At 43.6% G+C, this 19,620-nt stretch overlaps 1 protein-coding gene and 1 long non-coding RNA gene across 2 annotated transcripts in view; one reads left to right on the top strand and one right to left on the bottom strand.

The window, feature by feature from the left end:
- The window catches only part of LOC146210321 (uncharacterized), a 150,353-nt gene that overhangs the window by 88,343 nt on the left and 42,390 nt on the right, over positions 1–19,620 (bottom strand). The window lies entirely within an intron of this gene.
- LOC146210322 (uncharacterized) lies at positions 16,945–18,072 on the top strand. Its single transcript, XM_084609490.1, has one exon. It carries the CDS (start codon positions 17,361–17,363, stop codon positions 18,063–18,065), a length of 705 nt encoding a protein of 234 aa, XP_084465616.1. The 5' UTR covers positions 16,945–17,360; the 3' UTR covers positions 18,066–18,072.

The raw sequence follows: 19,620 nt of genomic DNA, 5'->3' as shown, positions 1-19,620 counted from the left end.
CCGTCTGGAAGTAAGGAAAAACCAAGAATAGAGTAGAGGACAGGAGAGTTGTAGGATAGAAGATAGGAACGTGAAAGATGAAGGGAAGGATAGGAAAAGGCGACTGCCGGTTTCCCCCGGGTGGGTCAGCCCGGAGGTGCCGTCTATGGGAAGCGTGGGCCAAAGTGGTGTGTTGCCTCCGTCGAGGGGCCTTAAAGGTTCAAACACTCGGCATCGGCTCAACCACCAGGATCCCCTTTTCCCCAGACACGACGATGCCACGCACGGCTAAGCGTGGGTGCTCGGGGTCCGTGGTGTCGCACAAAACACACAAACACCTGCTTTAACAGGTGCCCCCTGCGGGGGTAGGCCATGTTTTGTTGGGACCCCAGGTCTATTCCAAAATAAAGTAAAAACAGAGTCTTATCAGACGCTGATTGTACTTGATTTTGTGCCTGTCTATTTTATAATGATTATTTTTTGTAATTTTAATGACATGTATAATGTGTTACGACACTTCTGATTTTCAATGCACGCAGTTGTGACAACGAGCAAGTTTGAGCGGGAGATGCATGCAGTACTCGTCACCACTAAAGCGAGCAGCCCCGTTGTACAGGAAGCCAGCGAGTTATCGATCCATAAAACGCACTGCGTCAAGAGGCAAGACGTCGCCGCCTGCTACGACCCACAGATGGATCCGAGACCCAAGACTGCACATGCAAGGAGAAATGGACAGCAGACTATGCCTGGATCATGGCCACCTCCGACGACAGCCGCCAGGAGCAAGGTAAAAGCAAACTATGAATAAACCTGCCAACAGTTCCAACAGTTTGTGCGATCAGACCTAGCTATTTGAAGGTGGTTCGGTCAGGTGCCCATTCTACATAGGTATTGAGAAATTTGTTCATGTTCGAGCATTTTAATGTGATTTATTTCAAAACGATATGCAGCTGAACTTCAACTTGCGTCATGAACAGCAGTTTCTACTTCATAGATGGCAATTTAGTGCAAAAACAATTCACGTAAAAGTGGAATATAAACTATATTTCTCAGGCGGCATGCGTCAATGACACCCCCCCCCCCCCCCCCGCGGTAAGCGCATGCCCAATTTCCCTAGCAGGAAGTTGTGGTCAGCCTATGCTGCGGACAAGAATTGCTCCTTGCACTTTGTCTCTGATTTCCTCCATTTGTTGAGGAATGTGCAGAACAGTTTGTTCAGCCCCCTATAAAAACTGCATGGTATGGATCCATGAGAAATGCCAGTTAGATCAACAGAGGCATTATCATATAATGCACAAAGGAAAAAGCACCGTTCTAGCATGATGAGACTGTATGAGCAGTTCTTGTTCACGACGAAGCCTGGAACGACAAAAAATTCAACTACATTTTTCTCTCTTTTACACCTTCCTAGTGTCCGCTCGATGCTCTCGTATATTCTGATCTGGTTTTTATGTAGCAGGGTAAGCAGGTTTCAATACATGATCTTGCACGTAAAAACCATCAGCTTGACAATACTGACAAAGGCGACGATTTCCATTTGTGCACTCCTAAAAAGGTTTTCTCCTTTCAGTTTTATATTTTTAAATCCAACTTCTATATCCCCATATTGGTGCTTCACTTGCCTTATTCATGAATGGACTCTATTCCTCCTGTAGCACCATCTTTGCTCGTTGCGGATCTGGAAACGAACTGATGCTGCTGACGACAGACTATTAACGTGATTTCAGAAATGAAGATGTCGAAGATATCCTTGTCAGCGACAGTTAGAGTTCCCGCTGGCCAATCTTTGAAGATCGATCATCTGCGCTGACGACCAGGACGTAATGCCTAGCTCGCGTGGTCATCCTGTGTTACACAAATGCAACGAGCACCGCAGGTTTTCCACAAAAAACGCTACGCTTTTCCTCAAGGGACACTGACGGTAGACGGCATGGCTCCTATATAACATCGAACAAGCCTGGGGGGACTATCACTCTGGAGCAGACCAGGCAGCCGTAAGGTTGAGCAGAGATTTACCTTCTGTTTAACATTTGTGCAGGCAGCTTTGTTTGTATTTTAGCCACTCAATATCTAGCTCCTGGTCTGCTCCAAGTGTGCTTGGTTTTTTGTGTTTGTTTTTTTAGTGTTCTGTGGTGTGTATCTTGCAAACGAGTCCTACTGTGTATATGAAGATTACCTTTTCAGCCTTTTGCGCTCTGCGGCTGAACTACAAGTAATTTTTTTATCAGACTGGCCACTAGCTTATATAGCTATCGGCCGAAACAGTGTTTGCACATATTGTTATCGCAATAAAGTTCCCTCCCAAAACCAATCACGCAACTTCTTTATCCAGGTGTAACCACCGCTTGTGGCACATGCAGGACGTTCCTCTTAAGATATTACAGTTGATGAAGATGACGGTTTCACTGCAGTGAAGGAGGCTGCACCAGAACTTACGCAGCAACCTTAGACACCACCAGGAGAAACATCGGTGCAGAGCCTGGTCCAGTGCACCCATTACAGCCCAATGTTGACAAGACGTGTTAGCAACTTGCCTCCTTAACAAAAAGAGTGCGATGTCATACTATTGCTACCCAGGTACCAGAACATTTGTCTTGTACCAGCCTAAATCACCATGTTTAGAGAGATGTGTAAAGCCATTCTAGAGTTGTTTTTATTAAAAAGAGCTGCATTACATAAAAGCAGAACTGGGAATTCGTGAGCAGCATTATCAAAGACAACAGCCCGTTTACATAAAACTATGGTGTAAAGCCAACAGATGTCGGCCTAGATGACTCAAACCGTTCTCAGTCGTCTATGGCAGAACACCCTACATCCCTCTCGACGCGCAGTTGGGCCTACACCGTTAGACTACGTCACCAATTGACTCTGCCCAACGACTTCGTTACGCCCACCTCGACGTTCAGTGCAACCTTCTCACGGCTCATGCGCGTGTGAGAGTGGCCAATGCAGCATCACCACCACATCCCACCTTCCGGATGGGTGACTTGGTCCTCGTTCGCCGCACCATCTGCACGACTGGCCCTTACACGAAGCTCATGCCCCGATACTGCGGCGCTTACCATGTCGTTGAATGGCTCGGCCCCGTGACATACCGCCTCGAAGACCTCCCCGAGCATAGACGATGCGGTGTGCACCACATTTTCACGGAGCATGTGTAAACATGAATCAATATGTCAACAGCGCCAACATTGACTCCGACTTAGATACCGGGTCATCACCACTACTGTCGTCGCCAGCTGCCTCACTGCATTCCCCACGAAACGCCAACCAATAATTGAAGCGCCTGCAGCAGCTCACTGAAACTCCCCCCCCCCCCCCCCCCCCATGTTACGGTGCCCGCCGAGGAGCGCTGCGCCAGAAAAGGGAGAGGCGCAGGACGAGCGCGAGACAAGCGCGTGGCGCCAGCGCGAGGGTTAGAGAACAAAAGAAGAGCGCCGGGGCAAGTGGTGTTTGCCTGGTGTCCTCCGTTCTTCTGTGTCTATCTCTTGGCGGGTACAGGGTCCCGCAATATTACATAATGCATTACAAGTTCTTCAATAAAATGACTGAAGGACAAATTTTGCAGCTTATGTGATGTGTCGCACTGAAACCAAACTTGTCAACATGCATGGCAGTTTTCTTGCCTCGCAGTGTTGAGTGCAAAAGCTGCCGCAGAAACAAAACTGTGTTGTGTTGTGTTGGGTTTTTTGGCGCATAAGCAACTAAGGCTATCATGCGCCACGAGCAAGGTGAAAGTTTTGTTTTGCAAGAAATGGGAAAATGAGTGTGTTAAAAACTAATTTGTTTAAAAATCTCCTTTTAAAAGCTTGGGTTGTTTTAGATCCAATGGCGCTTAAGCTGCCAACACCATGATGTGCCTAGCACAAGGTTTCAGTTTCTCTTAGTGACGTATGTTTCATTTTTTCCTACAGTTTGTGTAAAACATTTGCTTCCCTTATGAAACTAAAAACACAAGATAAATCAACAAGTCCATCATCATCTAAAATCAGTTTAGAGTGAAAAGGAATGTATTCTTTGTAAAACTTTGCAAAAAATTTTTTTCTTATCCTTTCAAGACTTGCGCATGTGAATAAAATGTGGTTAATAGTTAGTTCCTCTCCGCATTTTTCGCATCGTGGTTTCTCTTCTTTTTTCAACAAAAAATTGTGTGTCAGGTGCGTGTGTCCAATGCGGAGACGGCATAGGATCACTTCTATAAAACGCTCCTTATGCCGGCACGACATCCATTCTCCCAAAATGGGCTTTACCAAGTGTAGTTTATTTCCCACTTCACTGTCCCAGGCAGACTGCCATTTTTATTTTAATTTGAGATGTACAAGTTTCGTGCAGTCTTTGTAAGGTATGCTTATGCTCTTTATTTGCTTGTCGCGGGCTTCAGCAGCACATGTGTCTGCTCTGTCATTGCCTTTAATGCCCACGTGACTCGGGACCCAGCAGAATTTTACGTTGTATCCTCGAGCTATGGCTGTTGTTATATTGTGTATTATGTTTCCAAGTAAAGGAGCAGCTGCATTTCTGGAATTTAGAGCTGTGAGAACACTTAGAGAGTCTGTAAATATAATGCTGTTTATGACATTCTCTTTTAATATTTTCTCTACGGCAACAGAAATGGCATAGGATTCAGCAGTGAAAATAGACGCACAGTGTGGAAGTCTTATGATTTCCACAGAATCTCCTTGCACAACTGCACTTCCAGTGTACACAGCAGTTTTAGATCCATCGGTATAAAAGTCTGTGAAGTTTTTGTGCTTTTCCTGCAAATTTAGGAATTCCTGAATAATGTGCTCTTGTGGGGATTTGGTTTTTGGAAACTGTGTGAGAGTGAGGTCACAGATTTCAGGAAGACTGTACCATGGAGGTAGAGGGCTGTTGTTTTGTGCGACATCAGGCAAGGTGTCCAGGACCTGCAACTCACTGCACATGCTTTCGAATCGCATGATCAGTGGCCTTGTTGCTTTGGGTTTATTTGTGAAAATTAATCGAGAGGGGCAAGTTGTGACAACTGGATAACAGAGGTGTTTTTTCTGTGACCTTATTCTTAGAATGTAAGCACACGTGAGGGCTATTCGTCTGTCTTCCAGTGAAGGCTCATTTGTTTCTACATACAGGCTGCTTATAGGGGATGTTCTGTATGCACCGCATGCAAGGCGCAGACCTAAGTTATGTACAGGGTCCAGTTTTTTTAGATATGAAGGCCTAGCTGAACCGTACACTACACTCCCATAGTCCACGCGGGAGCGTACAACAGAACGGTATACATGTAAAAGACATGCCCTGTCGGAACCCCAATGTTTCCGCGAAAGAACTTTCAGTATGTTAAGAGATTTTGAGGCTTTCTTTTTTAGTGTGTTTATGTGAGGTAGAAATGTGAGTTTTTTATCGAAAGTAATGCCTAGGAATTTGTGCTCTTCTTTAACTGGTAATTCGGTTCTATTTAAGTGCAAGACAGGGTTGTTCTGAATACCCCGTTTGAGTGAAAACATAACTGCCACCGTCTTTTGGGGGGAAAACTGAAACCCATTTTTGTCGGCCCATGCCACTAGTTTATTTATTGTTATTTGTATTTGTCTCTCACACGTTGATATATTGGAAGAGGTGCAGGCTATCTGGAGGTCATCTACGTAGAGTGAACACATAATGGAATTTGGGATTTCATTGGTAATGGAATTGATTTTTACAACAAAAAGCGTTGTGCTTAGAATGCACCCCTGAGGTACCCCATTCTCCTGAATGAAGCTTCTCGACAAGGTGGTACCGAGGCGCACTTGGAATGAACGATGTGAAAGAAAGTCTTTTAAAACACTGAGCATTCGACCACGGATGCCCAAAGCTGCTAGATCACGTAGGATGCCGAATCTCCAAGTTGTATCATATGCTTTTTCTAGATCGAAGAAAACAGTGAGACAATGCTGTCTATGTATAAACGCCTCGCGGACAGTGTTTTCGAGGCGTACTAGGTGGTCCGTAGTTGAGCATCCTTTCTTAAAACCGCACTGATGAATATTAAGAAGTTTACTTGATTCTAAAATATAGGTTAATCTAGTGTTTAAAATACTTTCAAAAGATTTTGCTAAACAACTAGTTAGGGCTATAGGCCTGTAACTCCCAGGACAGGTCGGCGGCTTGCCGGGTTTTAGGAACGGCACAATTATGGCTCTTTTCCAAGTCTCCGGTATTTTAGCTAGTACCCAGATTTTGTTAAAAAACTTTAGAAGCGCTTCTACAGATGCTTCTGATAGATGGGCGAGCATCTCATAATGAATCTCATCAGGACCAGGTGCAGTTTTTTTACCGCAAGCGAGAACATCTTTCAGTTCTTGCAGCGTAATCAGCCTATTGTAAGGTGTGTTCGTGCTGCCCCTCGTAGGAAGTCTATATTTTTCAATCCTGTCCTTGTACTTTAAGAATGTTTTTGTATAGTGTGCAGAACTCGAAATTTTGTGGAAATGCACACCTAATATATTAGCTTGTTCTTCGATGCTTGTCTGTGTATTAGGAGCTGTGAGGATTGGAATTGTGAATGGGGAGAAGCTGCCATTTAGTTTATGACTTTGTTCCCACATTTTTTTTGATGTTGTGGAGCTGTTTATAGATGTAACATACTTCTGCCATGATTTTTTTTCGGCATTACGACGAATATATCGAGCTTTGGCTCTTGCTTTTTTAAAAACTGTCAGATTTTCATATGTTGGGTATCTCCGAAAAATACCCCAGGCTTTATTTTGTTCTTTTTTGGCTTCTTTACAGTCCTGTGTCCACCAGACTTTGTGGTTTTGGTGCACTACTCCTGTGGATTGGGGAATGGATAGACGTGCTGCCGCAAGAATGCATGCTGTAAATATTTCATTCATTTTGTCTATATCAATTTTCTCTGAATAAATTTCATTTAGACTGGCTTCTTGCCTGAACAAAGACCAGTCAGCTAAATGCAGTTTCCACCGCCTGGGTTTTGTCGGGATGACTGATGGTGAGGATGATAAGCTGATCATGACAGGAAGATGGTCGCTTCCGTACGGATTATTTAAAACTTCCCATTTAAAATCTGTAAAAATAGAAGGTGAACTAAAAGACAGATCTAAACAACTCGCTTTGCCTGTGGCTGGGGAGTAGTATGTTGGATTGCCAGAGTTTAGGAGACACACATTGCTGCATAAAATAAAATCTTCTATAAGCTGACCACGAGTATCTGTTTGCTCGCTGCCCCAAAGACACGAATGAGCATTAAAATCACCAACTAAAAGATACGGCTCGGGAAGCTGTTGTAAAAGGTCTTCTAAATCATCTAGTGTTATCTTCATGTGTGGTTGGAGGTATACTGAACATACTGTGATGGTTTTATGTGTTAATAATGTGGCTGCTACCGCTTCAAGTCTGGTATTAAGAGTCAGCTCCTGAGCAGCGATTCCAGTTTTCACGACGATGGCTACACCACCCGAGAGTCTGCTGGACAGCTCCCGGTCCCGGCGGATGATTTTATAATATTTAAGGAAATTTTTGTTCTGAGGACCTAAGTTGGTTTCCTGGAGACACAAAGCCAATGGGGAGAATGTAGCCAGGATGTCCTTTATGTCGCTGTAATTATTTAGTAGTCCTCTACAATTCCAATGTATTATACAAGCCATCTTATTTTATGAAAAATGTGAAAAACTAGCTTAGGTTTTTTTTTGGCCCAACGACTCGGGGCCTGTCTTTTTTTTGACGGTCTAAGCTGTGCCGTCGTCCGTCTGACGTCGAAGGCACAGCCCTACCGGGGCTCGTGTCCATTGCCTCCTCTTCAGAGGCAGCGGAGGAGCGCGCCCCAGATAAGTGTTCTTTCGTGTTAGGCCTCGCCTCATGAGGAGAGACCTTCAGGTTTGTCAACCCGGAGGGCTGCATAGCCTTCTTTTGAGATGGAGGTGGGGGAGCAGCATGAGCCACTTCCACCTGGGGCGCGGGTAGCCCTGCCCGAGACTCACTCTGTGTGGCCTGGGCAGGTGCTATATGTTGGTGTGGCACCCCGCGCTGTTGTGCCATACCAGAATAACTTGGTTTTGCAGTGAACTGAAAAGCAGGAGTAGTGGCCAGTTTTTGTCGCGCTTCTTTATATGACAAGTTTTCTTTTGTTTTGATAGTGATTACTTCTTTTTCAGTTTTCCACGTGGGGCAAGACCTTGAATAAGCAGGGTGTTCTCCTTCACAGTTAGCACACTGCAATGTGGTTTCGGTGCATTCATCAGTTGAGTGTTCTTTTGAAGCGCATTTCGCACAAGTTCGGCGACCGCGACAACTCTGTGAGCCGTGGCCGAATTTCTGGCAGTTAAAGCATCGTCTAGGGTTCGGTATATAATGTCTTACACTTATCTTCAGGTAGCCTACTTCAATGGTGTCAGGGAGAGCACTGGAAGCAAATGTAAGGACAATGTGCTTTGTCGGGATTTCTTTGTTTTCTTTTCTTATCTTAATCCTCTGGACATTTACAACGTTCTGATCAGCAAGTCCTTCTAACAGTTCTTTTTCTGTCAAGTGTATGAAATCATTTTCTGAAATCACACCTCGGATAGTGTTCAGTGATCGATGAGCAGTGATCGAGACAGGTATGTCCCCGATACACTCAATGTTGGACAGTTTCAAGTATTGCATGTAGTCTTTCAATTCAAGCAGTAGGTCTCCACTTGCCAGTTTTTTCACCTTGTAACCTGTACCTAGTGCACTTGTCAGTGATTTCTCAACTATGAATGGGGAGATAATTCTCGCTGATTTTTGCTCTTCTTCACTATGTATCACATAGTACTTTGGGAAAACTTCTTTGTTTTTTTGGAAAAATTCATGGGTTACATCGGTCCGCCCTCTTTTGAGAGGGCGATCAGTTCCAGAAAGAGAAGCAGCCATAAAATGTGATATTTTTCGGCCAAAGTGGCAGCCACCCACCATGGAGCCCAACAAGGGGACGGGAAAGGAGCTTGTACAAAGAGTCCTGGCCACGTCAGCTGTACACTCTGACTATAACCAAATACGGCGTAACGCAGGGTGGTTAGCCACACAAGGTTAACCCTCGCCGCCAGGAAAAAGGAAAAAGCGAGAAGGGAGGAGAAGACAGGAAAGTTCTGAGAAAGAGGATAGGAAAGTGAAAGAAGGAGGGGAGGATAGGAAAAGGCGACTGCCGATTTCCCCCGGGTGGGTCAGCCCGAAGGTGCCGTCTATGGGAAGCGTGGGCCAAAGTGGTGTGTTGCCTCCACCGAGGGGCCTTAAGGGTCCAAACACTCGGCATTGGCTCAACCACCAGGATCCCCTTTTCCCCAGACACGACGATGCCACGCACGGCTAAGCGTGGGTGCTCGGGGTCCGTGGTGTCGCACAAAACACACAAACACCTGCTTTAACTGGTGCCCCCTGCGGGGAGAAACAAAACGATCTCAGTTTTTGTGGGACGGAGCCACAAAGGAGGCAAGTATATTCGTGATAGTGCGGTTAACACGCTCCACGAGGCCATTGCACTGGGGATGATTGACGGATGTAGTGGAATGTGCAATGCCAAAGGAGCGGAGGGCTCGCTCAAATTCATGGGACAAACACAAGTATAAAAAATCGATAAATTAAATGCCTAACACACGACTGACACGATACAGTGACATAACATGATAATAGTGGCCATAGTGAAAGTGCGTGAAAAGGCAACAAAAATTCTCAGTCCTTAAAAAGCAACCATGGCTAAAAAAGGTGGATGCACAGAAAAAAAGGTTTTATATAAGAACTTGTTTAAAAAACTGCAGAGAAATTTATGAGATGGACAAAAAATAATAAGTAAATTAAACATTAAAAAAGAAGAGAGAAAGATGCAAATGTTGAAACAAAATTGAAAGCCAACCAACTGACACTGCAAAACAAGAAACCAGCATCGAATTAAACAATATGACTGACTGCAATTCAAAATGTATAAAACGAAGGCGTGTAAAGAGTGCAAATAAAATCAAAGATAAAATCAAGCACAATCAGAGAAAAAAGCAATTTCTTTGTTCGAAAGGAAAACTGAGGATGTGCTGATGCATTCATCCTTGTGCTTAGAAATCAAAGCGACTTCCACTATTTCGCGTGTAAGCTTGTTATGGGATCGGTTTAGAATGGTCGTTTTCTGAAAGACGGGAGCATTTTCTATTGCTGTCGCATTTGCGCCAATGCACTGACAGGTTTTTGGACGATGACACTGAAAAACCATTGCTATGCTCCATTAAAGGTTTATTAATACATCGGCCGGTTTGGCCGATGTATGCTTTGCCACAAGATAGAGGGAGGAGTATACACGCCCTTCTGCGCATGTTACGGCGGGGTTCTTGTGCCTTGTGGTGCAGCCATTATCTCTCTGTCGTTTTGTTGACCATGCAACAATGTCTTGATAGGCGGTGCGGGGCTGAAAAGACCATGTGAACGCCTGCCTTCTTACCAATCTTCTTGAGATTATGAGAAATCTTGTGGATATAAGGTATTATTGGTACCTAATTTCACTGTTGGACTTCAGCTGAAGGGCCTGTCATCTTCATTTTGTAGTTCTTTGTAGTCCCGACTGCGTCAGCCTGCACACTTGAGCTGAAAAGCTATCCTGAAATTTGCGCTTACATGACTTCGTCAAGGCGTTACTAAAACCAGATTGCACAATATTGCTTTTAACCAACTTTGAATGAGCAGAACCATAAGCTACAATGGGTTTCTTGCTCCTCTGTTCGAACACCCAGCAAACATGATTAGGAGTGAAAAAAAGTCTTAGCTCGAGAAAACGAATGGAATTCTTGTCTGGCACTTCGTGGGTCAGCTCAAGTGGCTCCATTGTGTTCGTAAACACCGTCAGAACTTAAGGTACCCGAATTAAAATGGTTTCATTATTGCAATCTAAGATAACTAAGTAATCATCTACGAAACGGAAGATCTTTAAAACGCATGAGTTATCAAAGCTTTCATTAAGAGCTCAGTCATGCATGCCGAGGTAAAGGTCACTGAGAACTGGGGCAATGCATGATCCTATACGGATCCCCTGCCTTTGTATAAAACGAGACCTATTCTAACCTGCAAAGGTTGATTTGAGGCAAACCGACAACAATTCCAAAAACCATCATCAGTAATGCCACACTTATTCTGAAAAGCCACGGCGCCATTTTTGGACAGCCATTACTGTTGATGGCTTTTTGGAATTGTTGTCGGTTTACCTCAAATCAACCTTTGCAGATTGGAATGGGTCTCGGTTTATACAAATGCAGGGGATATGTATAGGATCATGCATTGCCCCAGTTCTCAGTGACCTTTACCTCGGCATGTATGACGGAGCTCTTAATGGAAGCTTTGATAACTCATGCGTTTTAAAGATCTTCCAGTTCGTAGATGATTACTTAGTTATCTTAGATTGCAATAATGAAACCATTTTAAGTCGGGTACCTCAAGTTCTGACCGTGTTTGCGAACACAATGGCGCCACATGAGCTGACCCACGAAGTGCCAGACAAGAATTCCATTCGTTTTCTCGAGCTTAGACCTTTTTTTCACTCCTTAGCATGTTTGCTGGTCGTTCGAACCAAGGAACAAGAAACCCATTTTAGCTTATGGTATGTTTTAGTATGTACTTTAGTACTTTTAGTATGTTTAGCGATTTGGAAGCCTTTTTCTTCAGGACATTTATATGAGGAAGAAAGGCGAGTTTTTTGTCAAAAGTTACGCCTAGAAATTTGTGTTCGTTTTTCACCGGTAATTTAGTTTTGTTCAGGTGTAGTGTAGGATCTGATTGTAAGCCTCGTTTGAGAGAGAATAGGACAGCCACTGTTTTTTGACGAGAAAACTGAAATCCGTTTGTGTCTGCCCATGCTCCTAGTTTATTTATGGTCAACTGCATCTGTCTCTCACATGTAGATACGATAGAGGATGTGTATGCAATCTGTAGATCGTCAACATAAGCTGAATACATTATGGATTTCGGGATAAGAGATTTGTGCTTAAGACGCATCCCTGCGGTACACCATTCTCCTGTACAAAGTTCTTTAAAAAGGTTGAGCCCAAGCGCACACGGAATGAGCGATTTGACAAGAAGTCCTTTAGACAGTTTAACATCCTACCACGTATGCTTAAATCTGCTAGGTCAAGGAGGATGCCAAATCTCCATGTAGTGTCATACGCCTTTTCCATATCAAAGAAGAGGGCAAGGCAGTGCTGTTTGTGAATAAATGCTTCACGAACAGTGTTTTCAAGGCGGAGTAGATGGTCTGTGGTAGAACATGCTGTTTCGAACCCACATTGGTGAATGTCTCGAAGTTCTCGGGTATGAAGGACAAAGGCTAATCTGGTATTAAGAACACTTTCAAAAGACTTTGCAAGGCAACTTGTGAGAGCTATGGGTCTATAACTGCTGGGGGCCGTTGGTGGCTTTCCTGGTTTAGGGAAAGGCTTTTTTCCAGGCCTCTGGAATACTCCCGGATACCCATATTTTGTTGAAAAATTTCAGAAGTGCTTCTAAAGCCGGTGTAGAAAGATGTGCTAGCATCTGATAGTGAATTTGATCTGGGCCAGGTGCAGTGTTCTTGCCGGCAGATAGAACCGTGTTCATTTCTTGCAGCGTTATTAACTTGTTATATGCTTCATTTGTACTTCCACTTGTTGGCAGTTTTTGTTTTTCGGCCTTGTTTTTGTATGTTATGAAAGATTTTGGGTAGTGTAGTGAGCTTGAAATTGCAGAAAAATGATCGCCTAGAATATCTGCCTGTTCCTGTAAGTTTGTTTGGGTGCCAGGAGATGTTAGAAAAGGGACTGTGTACGGGGAGAAGTTGCCATCCAGATGGTGAACAAGCTCCCACATTTTTTTTTATGTGATTCAGCTATTTATTTATTATATATATTTTTGCCAAGAAGCCTTCTCAGCGTTTCGGCGGACGTACCGTGCCCTAGCTTTTGCCTGTTTGAATTTTACAAGGTTTTCGTTTGTAAGGCACCTGCGAAAGGTTCCCCAAGCTTTGTTTTGTTTCTTCTTTGCATCTCTGCACTCCTGAGAATACCAGACTGCGATTTTTCAGTACCACTCCTGAAGACTGTGGTATAGCTACAAGTGCTGCGTCAATGATGCAGGCCGTAAATTTTTCAATTATCTCGTCAACACTGAGTTTTTCGGAAAAGACCTTTTCCAGGCTGGCTTCAGACTGGAATAGAGCCCAGTTCACAAGGTGCAGCTTCCACCGCTTGGGTTTGTTTAGAGTGATGGAGGGTGAGGGTGTTAGGCTGATAAAGACAGGCAAATGATCACTTCCTAAAGGATTGTCAAAGACGTCCCATTTAAAATCAGTAAAAATTGATGGGGAGCTAAATGATAAATCTAAAACGCTCATTTTCCCCGTGCTTGGGGAGCAGTATGTATGCTTTCCTGTATTTAGCAGGCAGACATCATTGTATAATATAAAATCCTCTAATATACGACCTCTAGTGTCTGTCTGATCGCTTCTCCAAAAAGTGGAGTGCGCATTAAAATCTCCAACCAGATATGGTTCTGGCAGTTGTTCTAAAAGCTCTTCCAGATCATGAAGGGTTACAGTTAGGTGCGGTTGGAGATACAGTGAGCATATAGTTATTGTTTTATAATGAATGATAGAGACAGCAACAGCTTCGAACTTGGTTTTGAGGCTAATTTCACGTGTTGCTACTCCATTCTGCACTACAATAGCGACACCTCCAGATAACCTATTTGCTTCTTTTTGGTCGCAGCGAAAAATGTTGTGTCCTTTTAAAATGTTTTGGTGTGGTCCTAAGTTAGCTTCCTGTAGGCAAAGGGCTACAGGAGAAAATGAATGTAAAATGTCTTTTATATCGTTGCAGTTGTTTATGAGACCTCGGCAGTTCCAGTGTTCCGGCATGGGGATTTGCGGCCGAATTCTTGCACCTAATCACTGCTGTTCTTCACCTGTAGTGGACGGAATGACTGCTGCGGACGCATAATCGACACGGATTTGCTGACTACTGACCGTTGGCGGCAGCTACCAGCTGCCACGCGTTCACTAGGATCGCCGCAAGGGCATCGGTTCACCGACAGTTTACAGCGCAAGCGCCATCACTGCCCGTGACAGCGCGCCACCCGGATTTGTTATAAAAAGAGAGACGACCAGCCGCCGCGTGGGATTTGCGGCCGAATTCTTGCACCTAATCACTGCTGTTCTTCACCTGTAGGTGAGTGTGTTACAAATACATAGGCTCTGTAGAGTACTACGAACACTTTGGCTGCAAATCCCACCTGTATATTTTGTGTGTTTTTGAGCGGTCAATCTTGCGGTGATGGGTGTTGACCTTAGCACATACCGTGTTTGAATAGGTTGTTTTGTACCATTCGGTAAGAAACTTTTGTCATTTGCGCCAGTATTGTTTCGCCCGGGGTCAGCTACTGCTAACTTCTGCGTACGCGGTCGGCTGACCTTAGCCGTGTCGTGTATATGGCTCCTGTTGATTTGTGCTGGTGACATTGAAACAAATCCTGGCCCTGACAAATGTGATCAAGTTCTCGCTGCTATCAAAGATATGGCATTGTCCAATGAAAAGTTTCAAAAAGAAATCCTTGGAAAAATTAAAGACGTCCAGCTCAGCGTGACAGAAATCAAACGGCGCCTATCAAAATTAGAGGAAAACTCTGATGTTGTTGGTGACGTGTCTAAGGAAGTCAGCAACTTGGGCTCGATGCTGAAGGAATCCCAGGACAAGCTCCAAGGCATAGAAACAGCACAAATGCGTCAGTCGAGCATAGTTGTTGACGACCTTAACAACAGAATGCGTAGAAATAACTTGATCTTCAAAGGCATTACAGAGGAAGCAACAGAAACATGGAAAGATACCGAGGAAGTTGTGTCTAAGTTTGTGACCAGGAACTTGGGAATCTCAGTTGGCGAAATCGAACGTGCACACAGAATAGGACAGCGAAAGCAGGGCAGCATCCGCCCAATAATTGTGAAGTTCTTAAATTTCAAAGACAAGACCAACATTCTCAAAAATGCTTCCAAACTTAAAGATCTTGACTCTGCTTCCGTCTGGATAGAGGAGGACTTTTCACCTAGGATGCAGTTTATTAGGAAACAGCTTAGAGACTTCGCTCGAAGTATACGAAATCCTGGTGAAAAGTATAAGCTATTATTTGATAAGCTTCTTCTTAACAATACTCTGTACTCATTTAACAGTGCCACTAGAAAAGTGATTGCTCTCCCAAAGCGCGATTCCAAAGAAGTGGATGTTTGTGACAATAGCGGAACAAATGATATGTCTGCCCTTTCTGATTCTGAGGCCGCTCAGGAACACTGACTACAAAATAAACCCATAAGCTTCGTATTGTCAATTTTAGTGTCAAACTTTCGCAGCTTGTTTCCAAAGCAAGATAATTTGTGTGCATATATCGACGCATGCTCAGCCGACCTTGTGTTAGGTACAGAAACCTGGTTATCGCCCGATATTGCTGATACTGAATTATCCTTGTCCAGCCAGTTTTCATTATTTAGAAAAGACCGCGTTACTTCGCGCGGTGGTGGGGTACTAATTGCCGTAAGGAAAAGCCTGCAAGCACATGTTGTTGATACAGGATCGTGCCTGGAAATTTTGTGGGTTGCATTACGTCTATCATCATCGGTAACTTGCGCCGTTGGGGTCTGCTATCGCCCACCTGATTCACACGAGGAATTCGCTGAAAAACTGAATGAATCCCTAACTTACCTGCAGAACAAATTTCCACGTTCACCAATATTCCTGGCAGGTGACTTCAATTATCCGAATATTGAGTGGCGGGAATGCCGGCCCCTCCACGGCGCAAGAAAGCGTGAATGTCAGAATTTTATGGATGTGCTAGCACTTTTCAACCTACATCAAATGGTTTCCACACCTACGCGTGGCGATTCAATCTTAGATCTAGTGCTGACAACGCAGCCTGACCAAACGTCTGTAAACTTGTTGGATGGTCTCAGTGACCACAAAGTTTTGCAGTGCGATTTCACAGTAGCCAGAAACAAACCAGAAAAAGCAAATAAGATTATATTTGATTATACCAGAGCAGATACTGATATGATACTTAATGAGCTATCATTGTTCTCTGCAGATATTTTTCGCTCCTTCAATTCGCGGGACGCGAATGAAAACTGGTCTCTTATTCGGGATAAACTAACTTTGCTTAAAGATAAGTACGTACTTAAGGTCACCATCACCACATCTACAGAGAGCACATGGTTCACAAGGAGCGTCAAAAGATGTATAAACAAAAAGAAAAGGTTGTACGCGAAAGCTAAAAAGTCAGCATCTGAGCACGATTGGAATCAGTATCGTACACATGCCCAACAGTGCAAAACTGAAATCGAAATCGCAAAGAACAAGTTCTATAACAGTGACATTTCACGTCTGTTAAAGAACAATCCTCAAAAATTTTGGCGCGTTGTTAATCCAAACTATGGTACAAACACCTCAGTGCCAATAACTAAAGAAGGAAAGCTCCTTACCTCCCCTGAAGTAGCAGAGGAATTCAACCAATTTTTCTGCTCAGTTTTCACTGATGAGAGCCCTTTACCTACTGACCTGCAATTTCCAGAGCTACACGAAAGCATGCCCGACATAACTGTCACAGCAGAAGGTGTATCCTCTGCCATAGACCGCCTCCCTGCTAACTCTGCACCCGGTCCCGATAACATATGTCCTAAATTACTAAAAATAGCGAAACCTGCAATATGCTCCATCTTAGCTGCTATTTTTCAGCAATCCATTGATACGGGTTGTGTACCATACGACTGGAAAATTGCGCGTGTCATACCCATTTTCAAATCTGGTGATGCCTCTCTGCCATCAAATTACAGACCAATTTCTTTAACCAATATAAGCTGCAAATTGCTAGAACACATAATCTCCTCCGCCATAATGGGTCATCTGGTGAAGCATAACTTCTTTTTTCCCAATCAGCACGGCTTCCTACATGGTAGGTCTTGCGAAACACAACTGTTTGAACTGGTTACTGACCTTCATCATGCTGTTCATGTGCACTCTAAAATAGACGCCGTATTTATAGATTTCGCCAAAGCATTCGACAAAGTCCCACACATACGTCTAATAAAGAAGCTTGAAAATTTAAACATAAATTATAAGGTTATTTGTTGGATAAGGAGTTTTTTGGCTAATCGCTATCAATCAGTCTTTGTTAACAGCCATTCTTCCTCCCACTCCCCCGTTAAATCTGGAGTGCCGCAAGGGTCTGTACTCGGACCTATCTTGTTCTTAGTTTATATAAATGATATCAGTAATAACCTAAATTCCACGGTCAGATTATTTGCTGATGATTGTGTGGTATACAGACAGATAACTGATCTTTCAGACTGTACTCATTTACAATCAGACATTGATAAGATCAACAATTGGTGCACACAGTGGCAAATGGAAATTAACACCTCAAAAACAAAACTTGTCAGATTTACCACAACATCTAACACCGAACCATTCCATTACACTTTGAACAACGTGCGTATTGAATCGGTACCCATCATAAAGTATTTAGGTGTACATTTAGCATCAGACCTTTCATGGAACTGTCACTTAGATACGGTCATCAATAAGGCTTCCAAAACACTCGGCTTCCTCAGACGCAACCTGCGATTAGCTAATCCAGACACAAAGCTATTAGCATACATCACATTAGTGCGCTCTAAGTTGGAGTACGCCTCTTTAATTTGGAACCCTCATCAAGCATACCTAGTAACAAAATTGGAGTCTCTGCAAAATAAAGCCGCCCGTTTCATATCTAAAAACTATTCGCGATCAGCAAGTATAACTGAAATAAAAACAGCCCTCAACTTACCTCTTCTTGAAAGACGGAGAATGTTTTCCTTACTGTCCTTTTTCTTCAAATTATATTATAGTAATTCTTCCTTTGCGTTGCATCATATCACGCCGGCTCATCATGTATTCCCACGCATTGATCACCAACTGAAAGTGCAACCCATCTTTGCTCGAACCAATCTGTTCTTTCACTCGCCTCTCCTCCTCGCCATCCGTCAATGGAATCTGCTGCCTGCCACCATTGCATCTTCCAGTGATTATGAAACGTTTGTAACCGGACTAAAAAATCACTTCGAGCTGTAACCTTCATCTTTGCATTTCTTTTTTTCGTATTAAAGCGCTGCTCTTCGAAAAACGTGAATGTTAGGTGCCATCTGTATCTTTATTTGAGTGTTTGAAGCATTAGCTTTTCAACATTTTGCGCCTGGCTATATTGTTAACCACTGTATACTTATCGCAATTTTGGATGCATTGTTTGTACTGTTGTCCCACTTTCCGCCCCCCCCCCCCCCTATGTAATGTCCGCCCGGGCCTTTAGGGTATTTGAATAAATAAATAAATAAATGAGGAACGCCATATTTTTTTATGGAATGTACCTGAGTTTAGGTTTCAGGTTTGTCTGGTCCTGTAATAAGAGTTTTTTCTCTCCGTTATCTTTCCAGAGTTATGCCGCCGCTGCAGCGTGGACGAGGAAGGGGTTGTGTCCATTGTCTCGGGGTGCTTTGGACGTTTGGGGAGAGTTAGGAGTGTTGGTTGCAGGCTTCCCTTCTGGGGGAGAAGCCTTTTGGGCTGTTGGCTCTGGGGCCAGTGTGCCCTGTTTCTGCGATGGCAGGGCAGCTTTCACTGCTTCTGCCTGGGGCAGGGATGGCCCTGCCTGAGGCTTAACCTCGGCGAAGACCAAATCATGTTGTGGTGTGCTGCCCCTATACTCCACCACATTGGAATAGTTCGGTTTGGCTGTGAAGAAAAAAGTGCCTCTTTAAACCTTATGTTTTCATTGACTTTTATGGTAATGCTGACCTTTTCCTTCTTCCAAGAAGGACATGACCGTGAGTATGCGGCGTGTTCACCTGCACAGTTCGCGCAGTGTGGCGCAGCTTCACACTAGTCAGATTTATGTTGAGTGTTGTGTTGTGTTGGGTTTTTTGGCGCATAAGCAACTAAGGCTATCATGCGCCACGAGCAAGGTGAAAGTTTTGTTTTGCAAGAAATGGGAAAATGAGTGTGTTAAAAACTAATTTGTTTAAAAATCTCCTTTTAAAAGCTTGGGTTGTTTTAGATCCAATGGCGCTTAAGCTGCCAACACCATGATGTGCTTAGCACAAGGTTTCAGTTTCTCTTAGTGACGTATGTTTCATTTTTTCCTACAGTTTGTGTAAAACATTTGCTTCCCTTATGAAACTAAAAACACAAGATAAATCAACAAGTCCATCATCATCTAAAATCAGTTTAGGGTGAAAAGGAATGTATTCTTTGTAAAACTTTGCAAAAAATTTTTTTCTTATCCTTTCAAGACTTGCGCATGTGAAAAAAATGTGGTTAATAGTTAGTTCCTCTCCGCATTTTTCGCATCGTGGTTTCTCTTCTTTTTTCAACAAAAAATTGTGTGTCAGGTGCGTGTGTCCAATGCGGAGACGGCATAGGATCACTTCTATAAAACGCTCCTTATGCCGGCACGACATCCATTCTCCCAAAATGGGCTTTACCAAGTGTAGTTTATTTCCCACTTCACTGTCCCAGGCAGACTGCCATTTTTCTTTTAATTTGAGATGTACAAGTTTCGTACAGTCTTTGTAAGGTATGCTTATGCTCTTTATTTGCTTGTCGCGGGCTTCAGCAGCACATGTGTCTGCTCTCT

Source organism: Amblyomma maculatum, chromosome 1 (assembly GCF_055883805.1).
Source record: "Amblyomma maculatum isolate TAMU_Amacu chromosome 1, ASM5588380v1, whole genome shotgun sequence".
Taxonomy (NCBI): domain Eukaryota; kingdom Metazoa; phylum Arthropoda; class Arachnida; order Ixodida; family Ixodidae; genus Amblyomma; species Amblyomma maculatum.
This window is presented reverse-complemented; position numbering and strand designations above follow the sequence as displayed.